Source organism: Dromiciops gliroides, chromosome 1 (genome assembly GCF_019393635.1).
Source record: "Dromiciops gliroides isolate mDroGli1 chromosome 1, mDroGli1.pri, whole genome shotgun sequence".
Lineage (NCBI taxonomy): Eukaryota > Metazoa > Chordata > Mammalia > Microbiotheria > Microbiotheriidae > Dromiciops > Dromiciops gliroides.
The window spans coordinates 624,953,139-624,980,593 of record NC_057861.1 but is presented as its reverse complement, the minus strand read 5'-3'; the positions used below and the strand labels follow the sequence as shown (position 1 = coordinate 624,980,593).

General features: G+C 44.4%; 2 protein-coding genes across 4 annotated transcripts in view; one reads left to right on the top strand and one right to left on the bottom strand.

Annotated features, from left to right (window-relative positions):
• The window catches only part of AXIN1 (axin 1), a 182,371-nt gene extending 171,941 nt beyond the window's left edge, over positions 1 to 10,430 (top strand). For 2 of the 3 annotated variants that reach the window (XM_043977200.1, XM_043977199.1), the window contains exons 9-11: positions 3,219 to 3,326; positions 6,632 to 6,799; positions 9,991 to 10,430. In XM_043977200.1, coding sequence (XP_043833135.1) covers positions 3,219 to 3,326; positions 6,632 to 6,799; positions 9,991 to 10,117 — 403 coding nt within the window. In that variant the 3' untranslated portion in view covers positions 10,118 to 10,430. The remainder of the gene's footprint in view (positions 1 to 3,218; positions 3,327 to 6,631; positions 6,800 to 9,990) is intronic. The other variant, XM_043977201.1, reaches the window with a different exon arrangement.
• A 6,168-nt stretch (positions 10,431 to 16,598) lies between these two features.
• Positions 16,599 to 27,243, bottom strand: PDIA2 (protein disulfide isomerase family A member 2). The gene is made up of 11 exons (XM_043976654.1): positions 27,027 to 27,243; positions 25,131 to 25,337; positions 22,516 to 22,649; positions 22,135 to 22,272; positions 21,851 to 21,967; positions 20,781 to 20,906; positions 20,481 to 20,678; positions 19,737 to 19,857; positions 19,382 to 19,563; positions 18,216 to 18,317; positions 16,599 to 16,936 (listed from the first exon to the last, which is right to left on the bottom strand). Exons 1-11 carry the CDS (start codon positions 27,241 to 27,243, stop codon positions 16,892 to 16,894), a joined length of 1,587 nt encoding a protein of 528 aa, XP_043832589.1. The 3' UTR covers positions 16,599 to 16,891.
• Between the last annotated feature and the right edge of the window lie 212 nt (positions 27,244 to 27,455).

The following is a 27,455-nucleotide window of genomic DNA, read 5'->3' as shown; positions in this document are numbered from 1 at the left end:
GAATAATTTTTTGCCACAATACCATTAGACTGCAGCAATTTAAATTGAATCTGACTCTTCTGTGATGAAAATCACTTGTCTTCTCAGGGTCTCAGTTCCTTCACCTGACAAATAAAGGCCTTGGATTATATAATCTCTTAAGATCCCTTCCATCTTTTAAAACTGATTCTATTCAAATGAATCTTCCTGTAGGTTGACCATCTTACACCTTGATATATTGAACTGTAGTAGAACGGGTGTTTTTAAAAAGGCATTGATGGGGCAGCTAGGTGGCTCAGTGGATAAAGCACTGGCCCTGGATTCAGGAGGACCTGAGTTCAAATCCGGCCTCAGACACTTGGCACTTGCTAGCTGTGTGACCCTGGGCAAGTCACTTAACCCACATTGCCCCACAAAAACATAAAAGGCATTGATAGGGGCAGCTAGGTGGAGCAGTGGATGGAGCACCGGCCCTGGAGTCAGGAGGGCCTGAGTTCAAATCCGGCCTCATACACTTAACACTTACTAGCTGTGTGACCCTGGGCAAGTCACTTAACCCCAATTGCCTCACTAAAAAAAAGAAAAAAAAAAAGGCATTGATGAAGGTATAGGATCACAGACTAGTTAATATCCCTGAAGCTATTCAGATATGTAGACATGAAAGATATTGAGTAGAAAAATACATGACAACATACTGACTGGCAGCAAGAATTTTTAAGGATTAGGCAATTAAAAATTGTGGCAAAATTGTTTCCTTTCTCAATGCAGCTGAAGTGCTTTGTCCAATTGAAGCAGGTCTTGCCTATCTTCAGCTTTGCTGAATTTTTAGAGAAAAGCAAACCAATCTTCCTTATTTCCCAATTGCCCTCTTGTTCTCCCAATTCCTCTTAACTATAAACTAATGACCACATTCATGTATACAAAAGAAAAGTAATGAGAGCTAAAGTTATAATTTTGCCTTTTCTGTATAAATAACCCAGATCTATTGTCCCAATGTATGCAAAGTGGCAGGTATGTTCTGAATTAGTAAATATTTCTTAACACCTCTTACTAGCTTTAGGACATAAAAATGATGACAATTATTTAGACACCCAAAGACCAACTGTTCTCATATTCCCTGTCCTTCTAATTCCTAAGGCTAGCACAAGTTGAAGAGGTCATCAAGGTTTTTTTCTTCTAACCCTCCTCATCTTGTCAGAAGTAGACACATTCTTCTCAGCAAGGTCCCTGACACCCAGATGGGTTTATTCTCTGTCTATATTCCCTGTTGGAAGACCAGTTCACAAGTTTTTCAAGCTAGATGACCAGTTCTGCACTTGGGCAGTCAGTGTTGATATCAGGAGCTAGTTTATTGTCTTTGCCATGAAAGCTTCCACGTGAACTCAATAAGTCCCTGGTTTTCTGTGTTCTTCCCATTTTAAAAAGTTTCTTGGCTTATTATTGCAATAGTTTTGGGGTGTTTTTTTTGTTTGTTTCTTTGTTTCCAAAAAATATATATATATATATGTCTTATCTCCTTTCACTTGGAATCTCCTTAAAGGTAGATCTGTATCTTAGAGTTGTTTGTGCAGTCTAGGGCCAGTTGTTCTGCATAAAGTCATGCTAGAAATTGATAAAAATAAATATTTAAACCCAGTGAAAACCATTTTCTCCATGCCCCTTTGCATCCTGCTTTTTGCTGCCAGGTTTCCCCAGAATAAAGTTAAGATTTTACAGATGACTCTTAAGGATGAGGAAAAAATATTGGCTTGAGTTTCTTGATGTAGGATTAGCAGTTTTGTTGGTTTGCTTTGCTTCATTTTGCTTTTATAAGCAGCTACTGGTTTTGTAATGAGAGGGATGAAGAATTGGGAAGGGGAGAAACTGAATTTTTTTTAAATTCAGTTTTATTATATCTTCAGTTTGAAATTCTTTCCCTCCCCAATCCATTAAGAAGGCGAGAAAAACAAAACTCATTCCAATTATGTATGGTCATGCAAAACAGATTTCCACATCAGCAATGTTCTCTTCCCTCCCCTTCTGCCCCTCCCCCAAAAAAAAGAGAAAGAGAGAAAAAATGTGTTTCCAATCTGTACTGTTTGAATCCATAAATTCTCTTTCTGGAGGTAGATAACATGTTTCATCATGAGTCTGTTGGCATTGTGGTTGGTCATCATGTTGATCAGTTACTTTAGTCTTTCAAAGTTGATTATCTTTAAAAATTTCTGTTACTGTATAAATGGTTCTCCTGGTTCTTGTCACTTCACTTTGTGTCATCAGTTCACACAGATCTTCCCAGGTTTTTCTGAAACCTTCATCCCCTTCATTTCTTACAGCACAACAGTATTCCATCACATCTAAATACCATAACTTGTTCAAACCTTTCCCAATTAATGGTTATCCCCTCAGTTTCCAATTCTTTGCCACCACAAAAGGAATTGCTATAAATTTTTTTGTACATACAGGTTCTGAGATAGGAAATTATTGTCTACAATGACCCATTTTTACCATTTTTGCCTTGAAACATTTTCTAAGTAAGTTTTGGCTTCTTCATATTAACAGTCTGTGTATGTGTAATTTATCAATAATGAAAGTGTATTGCCTGAGTTGTACAGAATTATACACACAAATATGTACATTTCATTAATGTGGAGAAAGGGCATCGTATATAACTAATCTGGGAAGGAAATCAGATTAATATAAATTGCTTAATAAGAATTTTGCTATTTGAGATCTTCCAAAGAAAGGTGGTGGTGTCATTAATATTAAAGTGAAATATATGGAAATGTGTTCTTAAAGGCCTCATTCCAAGCCTTTTCAGATTTTTAAAAGTGTATGTTGTCTCAAGTGAGAACTGGTGAAAGGGTGACTTACTAATAACCATATTAAATGGAGAAAAAGCGAGGAATATTTAGTCTCTCGGTGCTAAATGGTAGTTTGTCTGTAGAATTCATTATGGCTTACAGTGCAGAGGTAAATAGTGTCATTATGGATAAACGGACAAACTCCCGTCTTCTTATGTATAAGGCATTGTCTAAAGCTATCTATGAGGCTTTGGGAAGCTTGATTAATTTACCTTGGGTTACAAGAGTTCATTATATTTTCTATACTTTACTATCTTCCAAGAAGCTTGTAGACAATGGGTAAAGTGAACAAAGGATTTAAGGTTTTGTTCCTTGAAAAGGTAGCTTTATACTGATGTTGGATCATAGAAATGGGGGTAAACCTGCCACATCTAATATATAAAGATTATTCTTTAGGTATGTGCAAGAGGTTATCCAGCGGGGTCGCTCTTCTGTCAGGCCAGCTTGTATGCCAATGCTGAATGTGGTACCAGCTGTCTCCGACATGGACCTCTCCGAGTCTGAGTAGGTGCCACTACGCTTCATGTGTTCTCTATACATCTAGGAACCAAGGCCCCAGAGGCCTGCTGTTAAGGATGGCAAAATTCACTAGCTATTGAATAATTTATCAATTTATTCCTTCCCTTCCTCACCCCACAATTAGGGAGCTCCCACACTACAGAACCAGCTTGGCCTTGGAAACAGACATGGCCTTAGAAGGTACAGATAGAGCTAGAGCCTGTGTGCGTGCTTTTTTTTTTCCCTTTAAATGGTATACAGCCCTTTGTCCACAATCTTTTTTTTTTATGTCCCCAATCTTTTAAAGGAAGACATTTTCACATAAGTACAGCTAGGGGCAGTATTCAGGTTTGCAGAGAGTTAGCCCATCCATCTATTTTGAGTCCATGGTCAATTATAGATTGGAAAGTTGTTGCCACATTTTCCTAAAAGGGGCCTTGGAACTATGTATGTGTTATAACAACACAATTTTTATACCCTTTTTGTTCCCCTCTCCCCTTTTTAAAGCAACCCATCCAAACTTTGGAATTCAGTACTCCAAGAGTGGCTCATTTATAACCTATTTGAAAAAGACAGGTTTCTTGGAAAAAAGCTCTTCAAGTTAATGAAAATTATTTATTTAAAAGTATCTTGGTGAACATAGTATCACTCTGCTTACTGAGAATCTGTATGCTTAAAAAATGCTGAAATTCTTACATGAAATGACAACTACAGAAAATACTCATTTGAATGACTACTTATTAAAGACCCTAGAAATTAAAAAGGTTTCCCATATAGCCACACCTTCTGGCCAAAATCCCTACAAAGTGGGTGGTACAAAAGAATCAGAATGTGGTTTGTAAACAAAATACAAATTCCCATCTTTTGAAGCGCTTACTGTGTTAAATATCAGAACCAGTGTGTTCCCCACAAATTGTGTGAGTGTTAAAGAAAGAATTGGTGCTAAGGCTGCAGGTCCTTGCTTGAACGTGTCATCTTAAAGCCCTTTGCCAGCTTCTCAGTTGAGTAGGTCCAAAAGCTTGTCAATCAGAGGCTGAAAGAAACTATCTTTTTGAAGGAATTACTGAAGAATTGTTTTTTTCTGTTCCCCTTTCCTGCTATTACCAGAGGCAGTAAGAGTAAGTAAGCAAAAGTAGTCCATCCTCCAGCTGATGAATGAGTTGTATTGTAGTTTTTTTTCCATTTTGTGGAGGCTTAACAACAAAGGAGTCCCATTTTCAGAGGAAGGAGACAATGATCTGACCAGGCAAGCCTCCTGTGTTGGGAGCCAGGATACTTCCTGTGTTTGCAGATCAGAATCCCAGCTGAAGCTCTGTGAAAAGGCAGTGAGTGCCACGAGGACTTAGAGAGTGAACTAGAGAACTTCCAAGACTCCTTCCAGCTCTTAAGATTCTGCCATTCCTATCAATTGGCATAGGGATACCAAGCCTCTTTCTGCATAGTCTCAGATAGTGGCTTAGAGTTTCCCTCGAAGGCACTTTGTGACCTAATGAACTCCTTACTCCTAGACAGTCAGGTCAGCTGCTCCCCTGGTGTTTGGGGGCATCTGGCATGAAAGCCTCTGTATTCTGCCCATGACTTGTGGTAAAGTGGACTAACTGAGGTTGCTGGTGGTGTGCTTCTGCCTCACTCACCATCTCCTAAGTAGCCACCTTACTGTTGTCACCTCCAGACACTGCCCAAAGAACATTCTAAAGGCTTCTGAACAAACTGTGGGCCCCAATTCAGGCAGCCACAAACTCCATTCTGGGTAGTTGACTCCTGTGGGTCTTACTTCCATTTGAAGCTCAGGGATTATGAGTCAAAGTAGATGCCATGTCAGAACAGTTGAAAGGAGTTAGCAGGACTGGGGAGCCTAATTCAGCTCCCTGACAGCCTGCCTTGTAGCCACAAGACCCAGGCACACCATCGCCTGGCTGCTTTCTAGGCTGCTTAGTCCTGCTTCTCTAGCAGGGAGGGGGGAGGAAAAGAGGTCATTTATTGAGCATTTAAAATCGGTGTAACTCTTAACGATTAAGTTAGAATACTGATAGGACATGTCCCAAAAGTAGATTCAGTTAAGACAAGCAATATCAACCACTTCTTGCAGTGAACAATGTAATTGTCCCCACCCCCCACACCCCCTAAAAAAGTTTTTAAAATATGATTCTGTAGCATACCAGCTATAGGACCTGATTGAGTATGGGACTGAGTACATCCCTTAAGAAACCCAAACTCTATCATAACATTCAGCTGATAAAAGGACTCAGTGAGCATAGACACAGGGAATAACTTCCCTGTGGTTAACCAGCCTTGCGTACGGGGTTTTGCCAAGATCCACCAATGTCCATGTGGGCAATAGCACTGTTGTATGTGCTGGGATCCTCATTAATATTAGTAATCAGGGCAGCTAGGTGGCACAGTGGATAAAGCACAGGTCCTGGATTTGGGAGGACCTGAGTTCAAAAACAGTCTCAGACACTTGACACTTACTAGCTGTGTGATCCTGAGCAAGTCACTTAACCCTCATTGCCCCCACCAAAAAAAAACCCCAACAACCAGCAGTAATCGCTAGCATTTACATAGCTCTTAGAGGTTTGCAAAGCACTCTACATGTTATTTGAACCTCACAACTCTTCTGAGAAGAAAGTGCTATTATCCCCATTTATAGATGAGGAAACTGAGGCTGAGAAGTATTAATTGACTTGCCCAGGGTCACACAATTAGTAAATGTCTTGAGGCAGAATTTGAACTGAGGTCTTCCTGATTCCAGGAGCAACATGCTATCCATATGAGAAGAGTCTCAGATAGTACATACCACCAATCTGTGAACTACACAGATTGATTGGTAGATGAGAAAAGGAGTGTGTGGGTAAAATATAAAATTTCTGCTTTTACAAATCTTAGTGTTAGAATTTGTCTTCTCTTTCTGATAGTGCCTTTAAGGTAAACTGAAATCTTAGGGCTGGAGATTATTCTGTGAATAGACTCATGATTGATTGGGCAGGTTAATAAGTAGGTTGGTAGCTCAGAGCTATGGGTGTCTGCCTGTTACTGTTTTTTGATTGGCCAGAGGTTAGGATGCAGACCCTTCAGGGCTATTCTAACTCTTCTTTGAGTGCCAAATCTTTAACTATACCAGAAAACTGTGCGGGTCATAACTGAGCACTAGTCACAGTGTACTTTAGAGTGTGTGTGTGTGTATGTGTGTATACATACACTGTACACTTTCTCTACTGTATACAAACCTTTTGTGTATTCTTGTTAATAAATGCTTTACTGTATCCTCTTCTACAAAAACTAACCAACTCTGTTTTGCTTTTGAATCCCAGGACAAAGCTGCAGAAGAAACTAGGGAACAGCAGTGCCCCACCATGCGATACCATTGTGGTAGCTTACTACTTCTGTGGAGAGCCAATCCCTTATAGGACCTTGGTCAAGGGACGTGTGGTCACCCTGGGTCAATTCAAAGAGCTCCTGACCAAGAAAGGGAACTACAGGTAAGAGCAGAAATATTCCTGACTGGTAGTCCCACACACAGGAAATTTCATTACAGCCTGGAGGCCTAGAGAATCACCAGCGGAAGCCTGATTCTTCATTTTGTTCTCAGCTTTCATATCTGGGAATCTGGGGCAAGTGCTTCGCCCTGCCTCCAGTGTTTGTTAGTGATGTGCTACTGGCATCCCAAGTTTGTTTGGCATCGCCCGGGTTTCCCTCTCAGATCTTTCCGGGTCGCCTCATGGATTATGAAGCAGCCACAGAAGTTTAACCACTAAATGAAGGCATTTTTTTTTTTCAGCTTCTCTTCCCCCTTATACTTTGGGAAGAAGAGGCATAATAAATCCAGTAGTTAGCTCTGTAGTTGGCTCTGAAGATCTGTATTTTCAATGTAAATTTTTAAAGAAATAACCCAGTCATCTCCCATGGTCTGCTCCTGAGAGGCTCTGGATCAGATAGGTGACCCTTAAGGCGTAGTTACTTCCACTAACTTTTGTAGAAGTAACATTCCATAATAATGAAAGTAGATTCTTTTTCTTTTAGTCAAAACAGTTATCCATACTTCGTCCCTTAGAAATCCTATGTATGTCTCGTTATTTCTACTGGCTTCAAGTCCTTCCATCTTAAGCCCCTTTTCATTGTATTAGGGGAACAGAAACACACTGAGAAGAATGCCTAAATTAAAGGCAGAGACTTCTAACAGATGAGAGTTCTGAAATGCCCCCAGAGGAGAGCTTGGCTGTTGTTTCTTCTAGAAGCGGTGCCAGGAAAGAGTCCCAGGGCTCAGTTCAAGTTCTGGTGACTTGGGACACATCATCTCCCATCTCTTGACCTCAGTGACCCCTTCACTCTAGTATTCAGTGATTCTCTCTGCTGTGTCCATGCCCGCTTTCACACAAAGCCAGGCAGTATTCACATGGCGTGTTTTCCAATCCTTACATGTGAAATGGATAGAAGAGCCCCCTTCTTTCTGGTTGATAAATGACATGATCTTCCTCCCCATTATGCCCAGCACCAGCTCAGCAATAGTGAAAACATGGGTCCCCAGCCCTGCCCACTCCTCACATCTCCTTCATTTCCCCTCCTAGTGCTCCTGAGAAGGTGGGCGTGCCCACAGTGCTAAGAAAGAACACAGTCTAGCGCTTGCTCCTCCTCCTCCTTACTGTCTCTGTGCACTCTCTTCACTCTCTCCTCCCTCCCTCAGCACTTCTCAGATGCTTATGACACAGTTGCCAGGGCTGGGGTGGGCCAGAGACCTGGAGGCACAGGGGCAGAGATGGCAAAGGCTCCAGTAGACATGGCAGCAGAAGTTCAAGTGACAGACAGGATTGAAAGAAGCTTAGCACAGCCCACTCACAGTCTGCTCAGAAGCCAGGTGTGGGTCTCCACCTTGGAGGGAGGAGAAAGCGAAGGGTGACTGACAACCACCTTTCAGAACAGGCCGTTCCAGCCCTTTGATGCCCCAGAAATCCTGCTCCAGGCTTCTCATCTTAGATCTCTTTACAGGGCTTCTGCTAGCAGTGCTTCCCTTGCCTCACACCACCTTCTTTAGCAATTTTATCATGGAAACATGTCAATAAAAGGTCCAGGAAAATCTTCCCCTGTGAGCTCATTTTAAGGGTGTGACCTGTTGGGGAAAATCAACAGCTCTACAAGACACCCAACTACCGCTCTTCTGTCTATACCATTCCCTACTTCCCCCAATATAGAAACACACTATTCCCCCACTTAGAATCTCCCCATAAGCCACAGCCTGGAGGTTGAGTCCACAGCTATTGTTTAGGGATTTAGGGTGGAGAGTGAGCAGAGCTGTGTTGTTTCCCATTTATAAACATGCTCAAGTTATTTCCAGCCCATGGGCTTCGACATGCCGCCCGCCCACAGGGCGGGAACCAGCTCTGGAGGGTCTCCCAGTAAAGGTTACAACCAATGATTCATTGTTACCAAAGTGACTCTTCTTGGGAATTACATTTCAAGAGAGGAAAAGGCCTCTGTCCTGCCAGCCATGTCTGTGAGGCACAGCCCAGCCTTCCTGGCTAAGTTGGTTCATGTGGGCGATCAGCCAGGAGCAGGGGCCTTCTCTGTTCAAACCTACAATAAGGGGTATTTGTATCAGCAAAGTTGGGGGAAGGAGTGGTTAGGGCATCTAGCTCCTGGCCTCCTGGCAGAAAACTCGTAAAACAGTGCCCAGCTAACATGTAGCAAGTGTTCAGCTAAATACTCGTGTAATTGAGTTGAATCATTGGAGAAGACTGAGATAGACATTGATGTGAGTAAAGGAGTTGGGAATGAAAGCCACATCATCCATGTGAGTGTTTGTGGTTAGCATAAGGGTATCACAGGACCCTCGGTGCCCCCAATACATAATCCTCCCTTGTTCACATATTCATTCAGAAGACACTGAGTTTCTCCTAGGTGCAGAGGCTCCAGCTTGAAGAAGACTGAGGATAGTCACAGAACAGTGGGTATGAAGTGTGGTGGCATATACTACAAGAGCCTAAGACAAAGGAGAACCAAGAAGTCGGGGGTGGGCTAGAAAGGGCTTCTTAGGAAAGATGAGTTTTGAACCTGATTTCGAAGGCAGTGATAGATGTAGATTAACATCAAGGAGAGGAAAAAAAGATTCAGGTAGTGAGGAGACGGCTGTATAGAGACAGGAATCTGTGAGAAGCCTGTGTTCTAGAGACTGTGAGAAAACTGGGGTAGAGACTTTACAAGACAGAGTTGAAGAAGCTAAAAGCCAGGCCTGAGTCAATTGGGCCTAGATTTAGTGTCTGGATCCTGGTGGCTCCACCCTGTCTCCTTGCTGATGTCTCTGTCACCAGTTGTATCCCAGAGTCTTTGGGGTATGTGTTAACTGAAGAATCATAATTGACCTACAGATACCACCGTCCTTAGGGGAGGCAGCATGATGTAGAGGATAGAGCACTTGACTTGAAATCTGGGCAGACTGAGGTATATGTACTGCCTCAAACACTTAGTAACTTTGTGACCTTGCTCAGCCTCAGTTTGCTTGTCTGTGAAATGGGGAAAACAGCGCCTGCCTCATCAAGATGTTGTACTACATGAGATAATGTATGGAATGCATCATTGATCAAGGAGATCAAAATAAGGGTCTAATTGTGACTGCTGCTGTTGTTCCAGCTCCTCTTCTTGCAAACTCTCCCTTACCTAGTTTCCTTCTGTCTTGCAGATATTACTTCAAGAAAGTGAGTGATGAATTTGACTGTGGAGTAGTGTTTGAGGAAGTTCGAGAAGATGAGGCCATCTTGCCCATTTTTGAAGAGAAAATTATTGGGAAAGTGGAGAAAGTTGATTAATCCCCTGGACTTCCCATCTCCCACACTCTTCCAGGTTGGGCGCCACTGCCGAGGAATTCAGAAACAGAGCAGTGCCGGGATTGGCAGCCTCCTGCTCAGCTCTCTGTCCCCAAGGGCATCATACAGACCCCATCGGGTTGTAACCTCCTGTGGACCCTCCCCAGTCAGCATTGTCCACAAGGGATTGAGGAGTCCCCTTGGAGAACCTATTATATGTAATGTAGTGTTGTACAGTTGTACTAGAAAGTATATGACCTTGTTTACTAAAGCTCATATTTTTGATATATTGTAATAAAGGAAGATATTTCCAGTGTCCCAGTGCTCTTATGTAAATGTCAGACATATAGGTACTTTGGAAATTGCCAAATGTGTACAGCCATTAGATCTGTCCCATCTGGATACCCTTCCCTCTACCTGCAAACCTCCCACTCTCCATCTCTTCCATCTGGGTGATTTTATTTCATTCTCTCACATTATCTTTATGTATGCTTCTAGGCAAGGGGAGGGGTCATTCTTTGAAAACCTAACAGTGCACCTTGAGTTAAACCCCCAGAGCAGTCAATATCCTTTGAGACCCATCTACCTACACACACTCTTCTTGGGAGTCTAGCCAAGGCAACCATGCCTCCTCCTGTGGGAACAAGCCATTGATCACTTACTACTTAATGTTCTCTCTAACATAATTTGACCCAACCCTCCATGGAGGAAATTTGCCCATATCAAAGAGGTCAGAGCTGTCGCAGGATGTTTTGGAGGCTGACTTGCTGTCAAACAGCAGATTCCCTATAGCAGAAGCTTCAAACACATGGCCCACATGGCCCACAACGCCCTCCCAGGTGCAGTCTGAACCAGACTAAGATGTAATTGAGAAATAGTTAACAAAATAAATGAAACTACAATGAAATGTAGATAATACTGCATTTTAAAGCTAAGTCAACAGGTAACCCACAGGGGTCCTCATGTATAGATTGGTAGCCCCTGTTTCTTTTTGAGTTTGTTACCACTGCCCTAGAGCATTACTGAATTGATCCTGGCACTGAGAGAGATCAGGCCTCTCTCTCCCACCACTCCCATCCCCTCTCTGTAACTTAAGGCCTGTCCTCCGAGGAGAACTTGCCCTCACTGCTGCTAACTACATAATGTGTCCGCTGTGGTTTTCTAACCATCCCTCCCTGACCTGTCTGAGGAAACTGTCGGTCCTTAAAGCTTCCATCTCAGTCAGATCAGGACAGGATTTTGATGGGCCATCTCGCCTGGACCCACTGGAAAGGCAAGGGATCAGCCTCCTCTCCAGCGATGTCGAGAGTGACCAGGCCTCTCTTCTTACCTGTGGTTCCCCTGCTGCTCTCCCTTCAGCATGGCTCCACTCGTGCCCACATCTCACTAACTGGGACCCCCAGCCCTAGGTGGGTATAGCAAAGCCCTGGGAAGGGAGGGCAGGGGCCTCTAATACTGTATATGTCACCGAGTGCCTTGAAACGCAGTCTTGTCATTTGCCTGCCACTGTGTGAACCCCAGCAAATGAGAACTTGTCTTCATCCAGGGAACTAACTGCATTTGACTCTTCACTCTTTTTAAAGTTCTAAGTGTATCCTCTGTCCAGTGACATGTTTTCTTGTGGCCCAAACATAGCCCTTTTTCATTTCCCTGTTTCTAAAGGGTCTCATTGTAAATATGTACATTTTCTAAGGCCAGGGCAAGTGAATAGCTGCCCCAGACCATTTTTCATGCTCTGACTTGTACAATTATCTTTTCAAAGGTACTTGGATAATAATGAAATTAAATAAAATTTTTAAAAACACAGGTGTCTGCTACTGTTACTGTGGTTTGGATGAAACTGAAAGAGGCTGGGATATAGGATTAGGGAGCAAGGGGCAGGAGAGTTCTGTTTCCCTGAATCAGGGCTTCTTAAACTTTTTCCACTCATGACCCCTTTTCACCCAAGATATTTTACCTGACCCAGGTTATATAGGTATATAAAATAGGTGCATATAACCTTTTTTTTTTTTTTTTGGACAGGGCAGTGGGGGTTAAGTGACTTGCCCAGGGTCACACAGCTAGTAAGTGTCAAGTGTCTGAGGCCAAATTTGAACTCAGGTCCTCCTGAATCCAGGGCTGGTGCTTTATCCACTGCGCCACCTAGCTGCCCCCACATAACCTTTTAATGTTGCCAAATTTTTCACAACCCTCACATTCAGTTTATGGGGTCATGACCCACAGTTTAAGAAGCTTTGCCCTAAAGAAATTATCTTGTCTCTCCCTCTGCTTCCAGGCACTCCAATGGTAAGGATCCCCAGGTTTTGTTTAGAGATCCCACAAGTAACTCCATAACCTCCTTGTTAGACTGCCTGACAGTCTCAGCTGTGGCACCTGGCCTGCAGACATCAGGTAAAGAAATCCTACCTGGTTCAGACAAACCTTGGCATTTTCCAGCACAGCTTCTCATGGGTGCCCCTTGTAAATGTGAATGCTTTAGGAAATAGAAACAGCAAAGACTGCTGTAGGCCAGTCCCTCCCCAGTGTAGAGGACCCCACCCCCAGAACTATCAAGTCCTCCATACCACCCCCCCACTATGTATAACTTGGCTATTTCATGTCATCATAACCGTCTCCAAATACCACCCATTGGCCCCCACCCCTCAAGTGGTTTCTTTTTTTTTTTTTACATATAAGGTATTTTATTTTTCCCGTTACGTGTAAAGATAGTTCTCAACTTTTGTTTATACAAGCTTTACAATTTCAGATTTTTCTCCCTCCCTCCCCCCTCCCCTAGACAGCAGGTAATCTGATATAGTTTATATCTATATATCTATATCTCTATATCTCTATATACATATACATATGGATATATATATACACATAATAACATTAATCCTATTTCTGCATTAATCCTGTTACAAGAGAAAAAATCAGAGCAGTGATGCAAAACCTCAAAATAGAAAAAAAAAAAAACAACAGCACCCAAAACAAAAGAAATAGTATGGTTCAATCAGCATCTATACTCCACAGTTCTTTTTTTTTTTTTCTTGGATTTGGAGAGCCTCTTCTATCATGAGTTCCCTGGAACTCTTCTGTACCATTGCATTGGTGAGAAGAATATAGTCCATCACAGTAGGTCAACACTCAATGTTGATGATACTGTGTATAATGTTCTTCTGGTTCTGCTCATCTCAGTCATCATCAGTTCACGTAAGACCCTCCACCTCAAGTGGTTTCTAATGGAGGTAGAAGGAAGTGCTAGTCAAAAGAATTGGGGTCCTAGGTCTTAAGAGCTTTTTCTTAAGAGGGGGAAGAGGATAAAGCACCAGCCCTGAATTCAGGAATACCTGAGTTCAAATCCAGCCTCAGACACTTGGCACTTACTAGCTGTGTGACCCTGGGCAAGTCACTTAACCCCCATTGCCCCACAAAAAAAAAAGGGGGAAGAGTTGAGTATGGTGTTGGGGCTACTGAAGAGATGATTTACCCCTACCTGACCTTTCCTCATGAAACAGCAATAAAAGCTAGGATGTATATAGGATGCTACTCTAAATAACAAAAAGAAGGAAGTGTTGTAAATGGCCCATCTGAGTCTTAGCTAATATTCCCTGTTTCTGTCCAGTACAGACAGAAAACCCACCATCTTGATCTTCAGGGAGATCACCCTTTAAGGGAAAGGTCGTGTCTGATAAAACCTCCAAATAGACCTGTGTATCACATTGGATGGTTGTGATTCTTTGAAGCATTAGGGGTGATTTTGATGTCTATACCCTGTCTCACTTTAGTCAGAAGGTGGGGACTCCTGATCACATGGTAGAAATAATCCTACATTCAAGAAAGGCTATGGCAATGAAATATAAACTAACAAACACTACCACGATGGAAAAGCTGTTAAGTACAGGCTTAACCATCGCTGTGTTCCTGTTCAACCTAATTAAAGTTGGAGAGGCTCATTACAGGGTTGGTGATTCTTTTTTTTTTTTTTTCCGCCAGTCATCCTCTTGACATGAAGGGATTGCAGTTAGTGGAGGGAGTCCTTGATATATGACAAGGATCTTTAATTTTATCAATCAGAGAGGTAGGGTTATTTGCAATCCTTTGTAAATGAATTTTAGAGTTTCCTGAGGCTCAGGTTAAATGACTTGCTCAAAGCTTCACAGCTAACTTCAGAGAAAGGGATAGAAATTACCTCCTTAGCTAGGCTACCTCACTAGTGGAGACATGGGAGTACCTACACTTAAATCTTTGAAGTACAGTGTCAGTTGTGCTCCCAAAGCCTGACATTTTTGATGTCACATAATTCTCCCCTCTGCAGCATTTTATAATCCTCTGGCCAGACTGTCTAACTTGCTCTTTCCCACCTCCATGCCTTTATACTGGCCCCGAATGCTCTACCCCTCTCCTCCACCCGTTATAATTCCTAGTTTCCTTCAAAATTCAGTTCAAATGCCACCTCTGCATAAAGCCTTTGCTGATCCTCTGCACCACCTCCAGGGCCCTCTCTCCCAAAACTTTTTGATGGTCTTATTTACATATGAATATAAAAATGTATATGTGAATATGAACATCAGGGCCAGGGTGTTCTGGGACTCAACCTTTAAGGAGAATTCTGGCCTAGAGGGAATCAGGATTGGCCAAGCTTAGCTTGTTCCTGGGACCTTTAGCTCAGTTAGAAATAGCTTTGAAGTTAAGAACAGCCTAGTCTGAAATTAACACTTCTAATTTCCTTACCCTGATATTTTTGAATTGCATATTCTCTTCTCCCTTGGAAATAAGGCTTAGAAAACACTTGAAAAGTGTGGAGATGACACATAGAAGGGGGGAAAAGTGAATACCAGCCCAAGGAATCTGGTTACAAAGGGAAAAGAGCTGAAGTTAATGGAGAATGATGTAGGAGGCAAAAAGGGGTTAACAGAAAAACCTAAGACCCAAGCTCTAATTTAGATCTGAGCTCTAAAAGGGATTCAGACCCCATTTAATGGATAACTATGGGACAGCTAGGTGGCGCAGTGGATAAAGCACCGGCCCTGGAGTCAAGAGGACCTGAGTTCAAATCCAGCCCAAGACACTTGACACTTACTAGCTGTGTGACCTTGGGCAAGTCACTTAATCCCAATTGCCTAAAAAAAAAAAAAAGATTTGGGAAACAAGTCAGGGCCTAGGTTCTCTTACCCACATGAATCACCACCCATAACAAAAACATAAAGAGTCAGGTCAGAGAGACTTTAACTATAACAATGATACACTGACAGGATAGAGAAATTCTAATTGATAAATGAAGGTATTTTGAAACTAGCCATGGGAATCAAAAAGTGACATGTTGCAAAAAAAGGCCAAATTTGTCCCCATATTCACCTTATGATGTGTAAACCCCCAAAACACACCTCCATGGAAAAAGGTACCCACCTTGGGGGTTGTCTTAGGACCCCAGGAACTCCAAATTAGGACAGGCCCTCCCCTGTACCTCCCAAAGGTGGAGATTATTATAATGAGAAGAACAAGCCCTCCCCTGTACCTCCCAAAGGTGGAGATTATTATAATGAGAAGAACAGGCCCTCCCCTGTATCTCCCTAAGGTGGAGATTATTATAATGAGACCGATAATCAATTTATCCATACTATAAATATAACTGTCTTTTCCTTCCCTATTCGAGAGATACCTTTCCACTTTTCTGGTTCTCTCCCTGTGTTCACTCACAGTATTGCAATAAAACTTGGAAAACTGAATCACTGAGTCTTGTAATTCTTTTGGGACGACTCACGATCAATTTGACCCTTAATTCCATCCCACATCAAAGTGATTTTAGAAAGTAGTGGAAAGTTAAATCCATGAAGCCGAAGAATGAACTCGTATTGGTTCAAAATGGAGGACCTGGGGCCAGCTAGGTGGTGCAGTGGATAAAGCACCAGCCCTGGATTCAGGAGGACCTGAGTTCAAATCCAGCCTCAGACACTTGACACTTACTAGCTGTATGACCCTGGGCAAGTCACTTAATCCTCATTGCCCTGCAAAAACAAACAAACAAACAAACAAACAAAATGGAGGACCTGGTTGCCAGGAAATAGTTACCATTCAGCAAAGCCTAAGGCCCAAGGATGTATCCTTTATACACATCTTTTTTTTTTTTTTAATCACATCTTTTTCAAAGGATAAAACAAGAGGAGTGGCCCCTCCTCACCACAACTCGTGGGAAAAGATCCTTTATGGTCCTCCTGCCAGAACTCAACTGCACAAAGCCCTCCTAACTAAAGGTGAAGGGTCTGTGTAAATTAGAAAGGGAGCCAAGATAGACTTAGCTAATGTCTAAATTCCAGGTCGCAAGCTCCCAAGGATGAAAGTCTGTCCCTTGACAGAGGGACTGGGAAGCAGAGAAAAAACAAGCCTGAGGGAACCGGACCACAGTTATCCTGACAGCACCTTAACCAATCTCCACTGATAGGTCTCTCCCTTCCCTTCTCCCTGCCACACCCCAGGCATCAAGGACAATCTTGGACTCAAAACCTTTATTATGGAAGCCTTTATTAAACCTTTATTATCTTGGTGTCATCTGTTCTCCACCCAGGTCAGACTTCTCCCCCATTTCTCACATCTCTGCCTGCTGTTCCCCCCAGGAACCCTACCCAAAAGACCAAGAGGTGGGGAAGGGAGCAGGAGACCTTCCTTAGGTGCCTAAGAGAGTGAGAAAGGAAGAGCAGCTTTGTCAGAAGGAAGTTAAGGGTCAAGGTGATTTAACTTAAAAGTTCTGAATTCTCCAGGACCTCTGAGATGCGTGACTGAGGAGAGGGAAGTGGCCAACTACAATTCATCTTTGTGTGCTTTGCTGTCATTGGTTCCAGCCTCCTAGGAAGAAAAAAGTGTCATCAGTCAACTAGCTCTTAATACTTTAATAGCACCTACTATGTGCTGAGCACTGTGCTAAACTTTGGGGATTAAATAGGCAAAAAACCCACCAAAAAAACCAGTCCTTGCTCATGGTCTAATGAAAGAAACAACATTCAAACAACTCTGTATATATATTTATGGTATAAATATTTAATGATATATAAGGTAGAGATAGAATATATATATAAAGAATAGCATGATAAGAATATAGAATAAAATAAAGATATATATGGAATAAATATATAATTATGTATAAGGTAGATATAGAATATATATAAAGAGTAACAATAATAAGAATAGAATAAAATAAAGAAGATATATGGTACAAATATATGATGATATTTAAAGTAAATATAGACTGTATAAAGAACAAAATAATAAAAAGAAGATATATGGTATAAATATATAATTATGTATAAGGTAGATCTAGAATATATAAAAAGAATAATATAACAGTAATATAATATAGAATAAAATTAAAATATGTCTATGGTGTAAAAATAAAAATACATATGGTATATATAGGAGGTAATCTTGGAGAGAAGACTCAAAGATTAAGCAAGATTGGGAAAGGTTCCTTGCAGAATGTGGGAATTTAGCTGAGACTGGAAGGGACCTTAGAGATCATCTGATCCATTCCCACTCCCCTTCCCAATTCTACAGATGAGGAAATTGTGGCCCAAAAAAGGAGAAAGACTTACCCAAGGTCACATAGGTAGTAAGTTGCAGGGCTAGAAGTTATACCCAAATATTCTGACTCAAAAATCCAGTGTTCTTTCCATTAGGGCACAGTCTCCAAGATCCTGTTCCTAAGGTTTTCCCCCCTTTTCTGTGTCATCCCAACTCCAGAGCATAGAATGTCTAAGGATCTTAGAGATCATCTAACTCATTGAATTTTTTTTTTTTTTTTGGTGAGGCAATGGGGTTAAGTGACTTGCCCAGGGTCACACAGCTAGTAAGTGTTAAGTGTCTGAGGTCAAATTTGAACTCGGGTCCTCCTGAATCCAGGGCCGATGCTCTATCCACTGCGCCACCTAGCTGCCCCGAGATCATCTAATTCAACCCTCTTATTTTACAGACTGAAAAAACCAAGGACCAAATAGAGAAAATAACTTGACTAAGGTCATTGACTAAAGTTCTTTGCCCCAGTCCCTTGACCCCAAGAGAGCAGGCCCCAGGCATCTTGGGAACAGGAAAGAAGAGGAAAGAGAAGGGAATATGGGGAAGTAGCACCCACCGGGAGGGGGACCTCAGGTTGCTCTGGCTCCGGCAGGACACCACCATTGTCTAAGAATTTGGAGAAGGTCTCCAAGTCCCTGGCACTTTTATACTCGATCACCTGCCAGGGAAGAGAATGAGTTGGAGTCTGAGGAGGAGACCTCCTGAAACTGCTCCCTCCCCACTCAGAGCAGAAGAGCCTGCCTTCTCCCACCCATCCTGGGGAGGGGGCAGAGCAGACACTGAGAGACTTGCCCCCCCCCCAGTCAAGTCTATCCTTTCTACCTCTGCCACCATCCTAGGACCCCAAATTGATTATGCTCCGAGTAAAAGAAGCCCATTTGTGGTTCTAGACGTACAGGCAGCTGAACCCCCTTTCAACCAGTCCTAATGATCTAGTACCTTCAGGCTGACAAAGCGTTTTCCTGGGGCAGATGTTATTGGGAAGTGGGAGGAAGAATTGGAGCACTCCCTGTGGAGCTAGGCATGCACACATGTCCAATTATTGGATAGTGTGCCTTTTTTTTTTTTTTTTAGTGAGGCAATTGGGGTTAAGTGACTTGCCCAGGGTCACACAGCTAGTAAGTGTTAAGTGTCTGAGGCTGGATTTGAACTCAGGTCCTCCTGACTCCAGGGCCAGTGCTCTATCCACTGCGCCACCTAGCTGCCCCAAATGTTTATTTGTTTATTTTTTAAATTTTTTTTAGTGAGGCAATGGGGGTTAAGTGACTTGCCCAGGGTCACACAGCTAGTAAGTGTTAAGTGTCTGAGGCTGGATTTGAACTCAGGTCCTCCTGAATCCAGGGTTGGTGCTTTATCCACTGCGCCACCTAGCTGCCCCAATGATAGTGTGCCATTTTACAGATGAGGAAAACTATTCTCAGACCAGTAAAGTGACTTTCCAGGTTCATACATCAAGCCCAGATCCCCTGACTTCAAGTATTGGGTGCTTTCCACTATGGCCCTTTGTGAGGAGAGTGGAGAGGGGAGCCGAAGGGAGCTGCTAGAGATAGTCCAGCCCACCAAGACTCTTCTCAATGGGCAGGATGAGGTGATTGATGGAGAAGAAGACTGATTTCACTTTAGCCTCCCCAGCCCAGCTTAGTTAACCAAGCACTTATTAAGCACCTACTGTATGCCAGGAACCAGCAGGATGTCAACCCCTGGCTCTCCCCAGAGCCTCACCTTTCGGTCTGGCCCAGCTGGGAAATATTTCAGGGTGGGGAAGCCCCGGATGGCAAAGGCTTCTAGTTCATTGGCTGTGGAATCAAGTTCAGCAATGATGATATCCTCATGGTCCTTGTATTTCTCTGCTAGGTCCTCCCAGGTCTGGGCCATCTCCTTACAATGTGTACACCATGGGGCATCTGAGGCAGGAAGGAGGACAAGAGTAGAGTCCTTGCCCACCAAGACGTTGGCCCCCACCCCAAGTCCTACCAGAGCCCTAGAGGGAGGTTGTGCCATTGAGGTCTCCTGGCAGAGCCTCTGAGCCCAGAAAATGAAGACCCCCCTGGCTCCCTTGTCCCTCGGTGATACTCACAGAACTTCACAAACACATTCTTCGTCTCATCGAAGGCTACTTGTTCAAAATTCTTCCCCACAAGAACCTTGACAGGTTTCTGGTCCCAGTCTGCTGGGATCTCCTGACTCCGGAGGTGGGGCTATTGGGAAGGAACAAGAAAGCATGTGTCTGCATGTACTGGGGGAGGGAAAAGGCCTGTCTGAGACTGTCTCTGCCCTCCTGAGGACAGAAGGAGACCTAGGGACTCCTGCATTTACTGCCCAGGGTGTTGTATGGGGCATCTGGGCCTGTAGAAGCTGTGGGCTGGGAGTCCTGGGATTAAGGCCACTCTTTTTTTGTTGTTGTTTTGGTTTGGTTTGTGTGTGTGTGTGTGTGTGTGTGTGTGTGTGTGTGTGTGAGAGAGAGAGAGAGAGAGGCAATTGGGGTTAAGTGACTTGCCCAGGGTCACACAGCTAGTAAGTGTCATGGGTCTGAGGTCGGATTTGAACTCAGGTCCTCCTGAATCCAGGGCCGATGCTCAATTATCCACTGTGCCACCTAGCTGCCCCAATTTAAGGCCACTTTTACCTCAACCCAGCCTAGTCATCCTCCTGATGATAACTCTTGAGATGGGGACTGGGCAAGCTCCCATTTCTGAAACAACTCAAATTTGCTGAAAGCTGAAGCAGGATACCCAGGGGTCCTTCTACACATTTTTTCTCAGAAACTCTAGGGAGGTCAATGAAAAACCTGATAGGATGAAGAAGTTAGTGTGGGGCTGACCTTGACTTTGCCACTAAGGATGTCTTGGCAGAAGGTGGTAATAGAAGCAGCTGTGATCTCCTCCTCAGTGTTGGGCACATACTTCTTGGTGGTCTCAACATTGATAAATCGCAGAGTCGGGGCATCTGTGGCATTCATGCCAAAGTACTGCAGCACGTGGTCATTCTCTCCAGCCACATCCACCACCACAAACAAGACCTGGGGCACAGACCAAGCCAGGCAGAGCCGCCACTTACTAAGAAGCAGGAAAGGCCAGCCCTGTGAGCCCACATCTCCCTCATCCCTTCCTCCCCTACATACTTCTCCCCTGAAAGGTGGGGCAGCCTCCTGGAAATCTTTCAGAAGCTCCCGGTGTGAGTTAAGTGTCTGGTTGATGAAGAGCAGAAGGTGGTTGAGGATCCTGGCCCCAAAGATCTTGGCGGATGTCTTTAGGAGGGGAGGGGGAAGATTGATCAAGAAAGAGCAGAGGGTCCCCATCAACATTCCTCCCCAATGCCTCTCCTAGCATTTCTTTTCATATGTCTGCTCCACCCACTATTACCCTACAATAAATCTCCCAAGCATATCTCTTTTAAGTGTCTCCCATACAGTGTTTATTTATTTATGTACATTTTATTTACAACCCCCTCCCCAACCCTCAGCATAATTTAAATTCCTTGAGATCTGGGATTGCTTTGGTTCAGTCTTTGTAGCCCAAGATCCCAACCCAATGTATAGCGCATAATAAGTACTTAACAAATGCTTGTTGAATGAATAAACAAAAGAATGAATGGATGGATGGATGGATAGAAGGATGGATGGATGGATGAATGGATAGAAGGATGGATGGATGGATGGATGGATGGATGGATGGATAGAAGAATGGATAGATGGATGGATGGATGGATGGATGGATGGATGGATGGATGGATGGATGGATGGATGGATGGATGGATGGATAGAAGGATGGATGGATGGATGGATAGAAGGATGAATGGATGGATGGATGGATGGATGGATAGAAGGATGAATGGATGGATGGATAGATGGATGGATGGATGGATGGATGGATAGAAGAATGGATAGATGGATGGATGGATGGATGGATGGATGGATGGATGGATGGATGGATGGATGGATGGATGGATGGATGGATAGAAGGATGGATGGATAGATGGATGGATGGATGGATGGATGGATGGATGGATGGATGGATGGATGGATGGATGGATAGAAGGATGGATGGAGGGATGGAGGGATGGATATACTCCTCTTTTACCCAAATAACTTGGGTACATGGAATTGTGTTGACAAGATCACTTCCAACCCTCACTGCCCCCCCTCAGTTCTTATGACTCAAGAGGAGTTGGGGACAAGGCCTGGAACATTACCTGACTGTTGAATTCTGTGACAAGGTGCATGCTATGTATGACGAGGAAACGGGTGAGATCCGGTTGGTCCAATCCTAGCTCCTCATCCACTGGAAAATCTGCACGCCCCTCATCAAACTGGAACAGTAAGGCCAGGCCCAAGAAGGAACAAGGAAGGGAAAGACAGAGACCAGGACCAGAGTGGTCTGAGATCAGAGGGTGAGTTTTAGCCTCCAATCTCCCCCTGGCATCTGAAGTCCCCTCCCTATCTTGTCCCCTCCTCTTGCCTTTCCTTCTTTATTTACCTTCTTGAAGAGTACCACTGTGTCCTTGCTCAGGCCATATTTCTGGAAGAGCTCTGGTCGGTCGGTGAGACCAAAGGTCAGATCAACAACATCCTCTGCAATGGCCAAAAACTCCGCCACATCTTCATCTTGGAGGTCCTGTGTCCGTGCTTAAATGTGAATCCAGGGGCAACCCAGCCCTCTCCCTGACACCTCCCATATACCTCAATTCCTCCATAGGTCATAAAATATAAAATGTCAGAATTAGAAGGAACCATAGATTATAAAATGTCAGAGTTGGCAGGGACCCTGGGAATCACCTGGTTGGAATGCCTTTATTTTACAGTTGAGAAAATTCGGTCCCCAGGGATGGAGGGTAGGGATGGAGAAAAGAGTGCTGACCTTGAAGAACCCAATGATGACAATGTCCTGGGAATCAATGAACTGTGCAGCTTCAGCCTCAGTCTCCAGGTGAGTGGCACTGGGACCTAAACGTCGCTTTAGCCAACGAACAATGCCCTCGGCCTCCCGTGGGCCTACAAGGCAACCCCAAATGGACAAATCTCAGGGTTAGAAGAGACTTTAGGGCTATCTAATCCAACCCGTGCCTGAATTAGTAAGGCCACACTGTACAACATGCCTGGTAAGTCATCCTCTAAACTTCATTCAAAGACCTCAACTGATGGGAGCCCACCACCTTTCCAAATGGGTCACTGCACTTTGGGGTAGCTCTCATTGTTAGGCAATTCTTCCCAACATCAAGCCTAAATTTGGTTTTCTACAATTTCCACCCAACTCGCCTACTTCTGCCCTGCAGACTACTCCCTATTCCACATAACCTTCTTCTGAGGGCAGCTAGGTGGTGCAGTGGATAAAGCACCGACCCTGGATTCAGGAGGACCTGAGTTCGAATCCAACATCAGACACTTGACACTTACTAGCTGTGTGACCCTGGGCAAGTCACTTAACACTCATTGCCCCACCAAAAAAAAAAAAAAAGGAGGAGAAGAAGAAGCTTCCTCCAGATACTTGAAGAATTTGTCATGTCATTTTCCCCCTATCCCTTGAAAGTAGTCTTTTCTTCTCCAGGCCAAACACTCCCATTTTCTCCAATTGACTCTCATATGGCATGATTTCAAAGGCCTCCCTTTCCCAACCTGATCACTCTCCTCTGGCCTCTCTCCAGGTTTCCAGTGTCCTTCCTGATACGTGTCTAGGACTAAACACAATTCTCCAAATTCAGTCTGAACAGGGCAGAGGACAGTGACAGGACAGCCACCACCATACTGTCTCACTGCTGGATGCTGTACCTCTCTGAATGCCAGCTAATACTGCATTTGGCTGTCTTCTCCAGCTACCAGATCCTATACTATTGTCTCTTTTTTTTTTAATTTTACATATAAGGTATTTTATTTTTTCCGTTACATGTAAAGATAGTTCTCAACTTTTGTTTATACAAGCTTTACAATTTCAGATTTTTCTCCCTCCCCCCTCCCTTAGACAGCAGGCAATCTGATATAGGTTATATCTATATATCTATATATCTATTACTATTGTCTCTTATAGGACCTAAAGTCCACCCAAATCCCAGATATTTTTCAGATAAACTGTTATCTGCCCAAATTTCCCTTCTCCCTCACCTTAAACTCATGAAGGTTGATTTTTTTGAACACAAGCATTAGATTCTACATTTATCCTTATTATAGTTCGTCTTTTTAGATCTGGCTCAATGTTCTGGCCTAGCAAGAGCTATCCATCTCAGCTTTATGTCACCTGCAAATTTAATTAGCATGCCATCTACAGGTTTATTTTTGTGTGTATGTTTTATTGATACCTTTTGTCTTTATTGTCTAGGCCTTTATCAACATCATCGGTTTAAAAAAATTAAATAGGTCCAAATATTTAATATTTAATTTAACATTAATATTAAAGTAATTGACAGTTAATCAAATAGGTCCGAAGAGAGATCCCAGGGGCACTCCACTAGAGACCTCCTTCCAAGCTGACTTGGAGCTATTAGTACTTTTGATCCATACATTCAATGAGTGCTGGATCCATCTGATTAGACTATTTTCCAGCCTACACATCTTGCACATCTTCAGGAACAGGAAGGGAAACTTGATCAAATCCTACCTCCTCCTCTCAGGGGTCAGGGCCTCAGCTTCCCATCAGCCCTTGGAGAAAAACCAGGGACAGAAGAATGAGAAGTAACCCTGAGCTCCTTCCCTCCCCACTCCTCCCCCACTACCACCTGGCTCTCACTCCTGGGAATGGCCCAAGGTTACCAGGCAAGAATCAACGGAGCCAGAATGAGTCAGGATTTCTGGTTTTCTGGCTCCCATATGGACTTTTTTGAAGGGATGGTTTGTCCTTGAATGTCAGCACCTTCAGAAGGGCCCTCAGAGAGGGTTCTAATCTTTTTGGTGTTATAGCTCCCTTGGGCAGTATGGTCAAACCCATGGACCCTTTCTCAAAAGAATATTTTTATTGTTTTTTGGATTTGGTGAGGCAATTGGGGTTAAGTGACTTGCCCAGGGTCACACAGCTAGTAAGTGTTAAGTGTCTGAGGCTGGATTTGAACTCAGGTCCTCCTGACTCCAGGGCTGGTGCTCTATCCACTGCGCCACCTAGCTGCCCCCAAAAGAATATTTTTAAATGTGTAAAATACTATACACAAGAGTACAAAGGAAGCCAATTATACTGAAATGCAGTTATTGGAATAGTTTTGAAAACAATCACAGCACACAGGTTAAAAACCTGAGATTCTAGTCCAACTCCCTCATTTTATAGGTAAGGAAAGGTGACAGAAGGTAACTGGCCCAAGGCCACACAGCAACTTAGTGATGAAGCCAGGGTTAGAAGTCAGACCTGACTCTCACTTGGGGGTTCCTCTTACTATACCCAGACTTCCTGGATATCAGTTAAATTGTTCACTGCTCCCTGTTGACATTCCCATTTGAGAAACTGCTCTTGCCCCCACAAAGGTCCCCGCCTACAACCCTAGGCCCCATCCCCACCTGTAAACTCCACAGGTTGGGATCTGTTCCCATCTCTGAAGAACTTGAGGCTGGGGTACCCAGTCACCCCAAACTCTTCCACCAGCTCCTTCTCTGCGGGGCCGTCCACCTTGGCCAGCTTCAGCTCGGAGGATTCATTCTTCAACAAGGATGCTGCCTTGGCATACTCAGGGGCCAGAGCCTTGCAGTGCCCACACCAGGGGGCATCTGGGTAAGTGGGTGGAGAACTCAGTGAGTAGGGCCCCACTTCCCACTCCCCAACCCTCCTTCATCCACTATTTTTATCTTGCCTCTCACTCAGAAACTTTCACTGGCTCTTTTGTCTTTAGAAGGATTATTTGGGCTAACCACCAAATGCCACCAGGCAGGTCAACACCTAAACTGTCCATTTGTGGCCAAGAATCCTCTCTCCAGGGAGCCTGCCTCTGTGTCCTATCATCCTCAGGGGTCGGCCGTCCCTTTGTGAGTTTAACTGAAGTATCTCATGGTCATCTGACTCATCAGATCATAGGAACTGGTCAGAAGGCATGTTTAGTGAAACTGGTCCAAAGCCTGTGTTTTACAGATGAGAAACCAGGCCCATGGAGAGAACAGTGACTTTTAGTAGACCACATCACACGGGATCACACAGCTGAGCCAGGCTTTGGACCCTTTTGAAGCTCCTTGACCATCTCCTCTACAAACCAAAGGGTCTGAGGAGGAGGTGGGGGGAGGTTGAGGGAGGGACCGGTGGACCTTCACCGGAGTGAATCCTCTTTCCAGTCCCCAAGAGCTTCCTGGGGAGTATCCCGGTTGTTCGGGGATTCCTCACACAGATTCCTCTGGGCTCCTTTCGTGGGAACAGGCCCCTTTTGTGGGAAAGTCTCTTAATGACCCACCGAGATGGATGCTGGGTTTGTATGTCTTGGAAGACCAAGGCCCAAGATCAATGTCCAGGCAGCTCAGTGCCATTGAATCAGGCAGAGGGCTGTGTGTGTGTGTGTGTGTGTGTGTGTGTGTGTGTGTGTGTGTGTGTTTGTGTGTCAGGGGCTCTGTATCCCCTCCATGTTTGTAAGTGCCTCTGGTAGCTGTCATTTCTTTGCTTTACTGATTCAATGCTTCCCTGTTAATTTTTTTGGGGGGGGATCCCTGTTAATTTTCTGTTCTTGGTTTCTGGGTCTCCAGGCCTGAAGTACAAAGGGATGCAAAGGACCATGGAGTCCTTTGGGGTGGACAGACTTGAGACAAGCCAGGCTGGACTTTACTCTTCTACCCCTGCCCAAGCTCACTGGGTTGGGGGTGTGGGGGAGGTTGTCCCTTTGTGTTGAGGGGGGACTAGTGAAAAGGAGGAAAAAGGTGGTGCTCCCTTCCAGCACTTTAATGGTTAACTCTGCAGTGGGAAAAGGTCCAGCTGGGCCCAGGGACTCGGGCCCCCTCCCCTGCTCCCGGCTGTTCCCCAGAGCAGAAATGGGATGGGGCAAGGTCTGGAAAGGGTCATGGAGGTCAACAAACCATAGAATGAATGTCTGAGCTTACGGAGACCTTAGACATCGGAGAGTCCAGGGGAGGAAAGAGAAGTCTACAAGTGTTTATGGGGGGCGGGTATTTCAAGGTTTCTCAGGAATTCCATGACAGGGCAGGGTGAAAATTTGCTTAGGGCTTAAAACTTCCAGCATCTCTGAGTTGGGTAGGACAAAGGGCTGGTGCAAACCACAGCAGAGCAGGAAGTCCCTCAGGTCAACTCCTCTCCCCCATAAAGCCCCACCTTTCCCAAGGCCTGCCAAATAACTCCTTTGATCTGCCCTCTCCCCCTGAACCTCAACTCCTCATTCCCTCCCCCAATCTTAGAGTGTTGGGGGGGTGGGGGATGGGAGTGGGGGTATCGGGGGCAGCCCTTCCCCCATTCCCTGCACTCACAGAACTCCACCAGCAGGTAGCGGTGTTCTCGTAGAGCCCGATCAAGGTTGTGCTGGGTGAGGACCAAGATGTCGTCCTCCTCCAGGAGTTCATCAGAGGGGGGTCCTGCAGTGGCCTCTTCCGGAGCCTTGGCCTCCTTCTCCCCGCCCTCCTCCCCATCCAGGGCCCAGGCCCGTACAGTTAGCAGAAAGAACAGAAGGATGGAGTCAAGTCTCATTGTTGGGAGCAAATGCTGGCTGGTGTCTGTGCCCTGGGAAGGGGGGTGGGGGCAGATAACAAGGTGGGAAGACCAAGGACCTGCTGCCACGTGGCAGTTCCTGAGCCTCGGTACCAGGTGCAGGGTGGAAAGATAAGGCACGGCCATGGGGGAATTGGTTGGGGCTGGGGCCAGGCTCTGGGACTAACTAGGGTTGGGCAGGGGGCAGCCGA

Bases quoted from the DNA above. Each gene is read 5' to 3' on its own strand.
- PDIA2 (XM_043976654.1), bottom strand. From the start codon at position 27,243: ATGAGACTTGACTCCATCCTTCTGTTCTTTCTGCTAACTGTACGGGCC. The intron at 22,273-22,515 runs GTCAGCACTCTT...GCACGGACACAG, and splicing joins TCATCATTGGGTTCTTCAAG to GACCTCCAAGATGAAGATGT. The intron at 19,858-20,480 runs GTCAGCCCCACA...CCTTCCCAATAG, and splicing joins TCCTTAGTGGCAAAGTCAAG to CCCCACCTCCGGAGTCAGGA.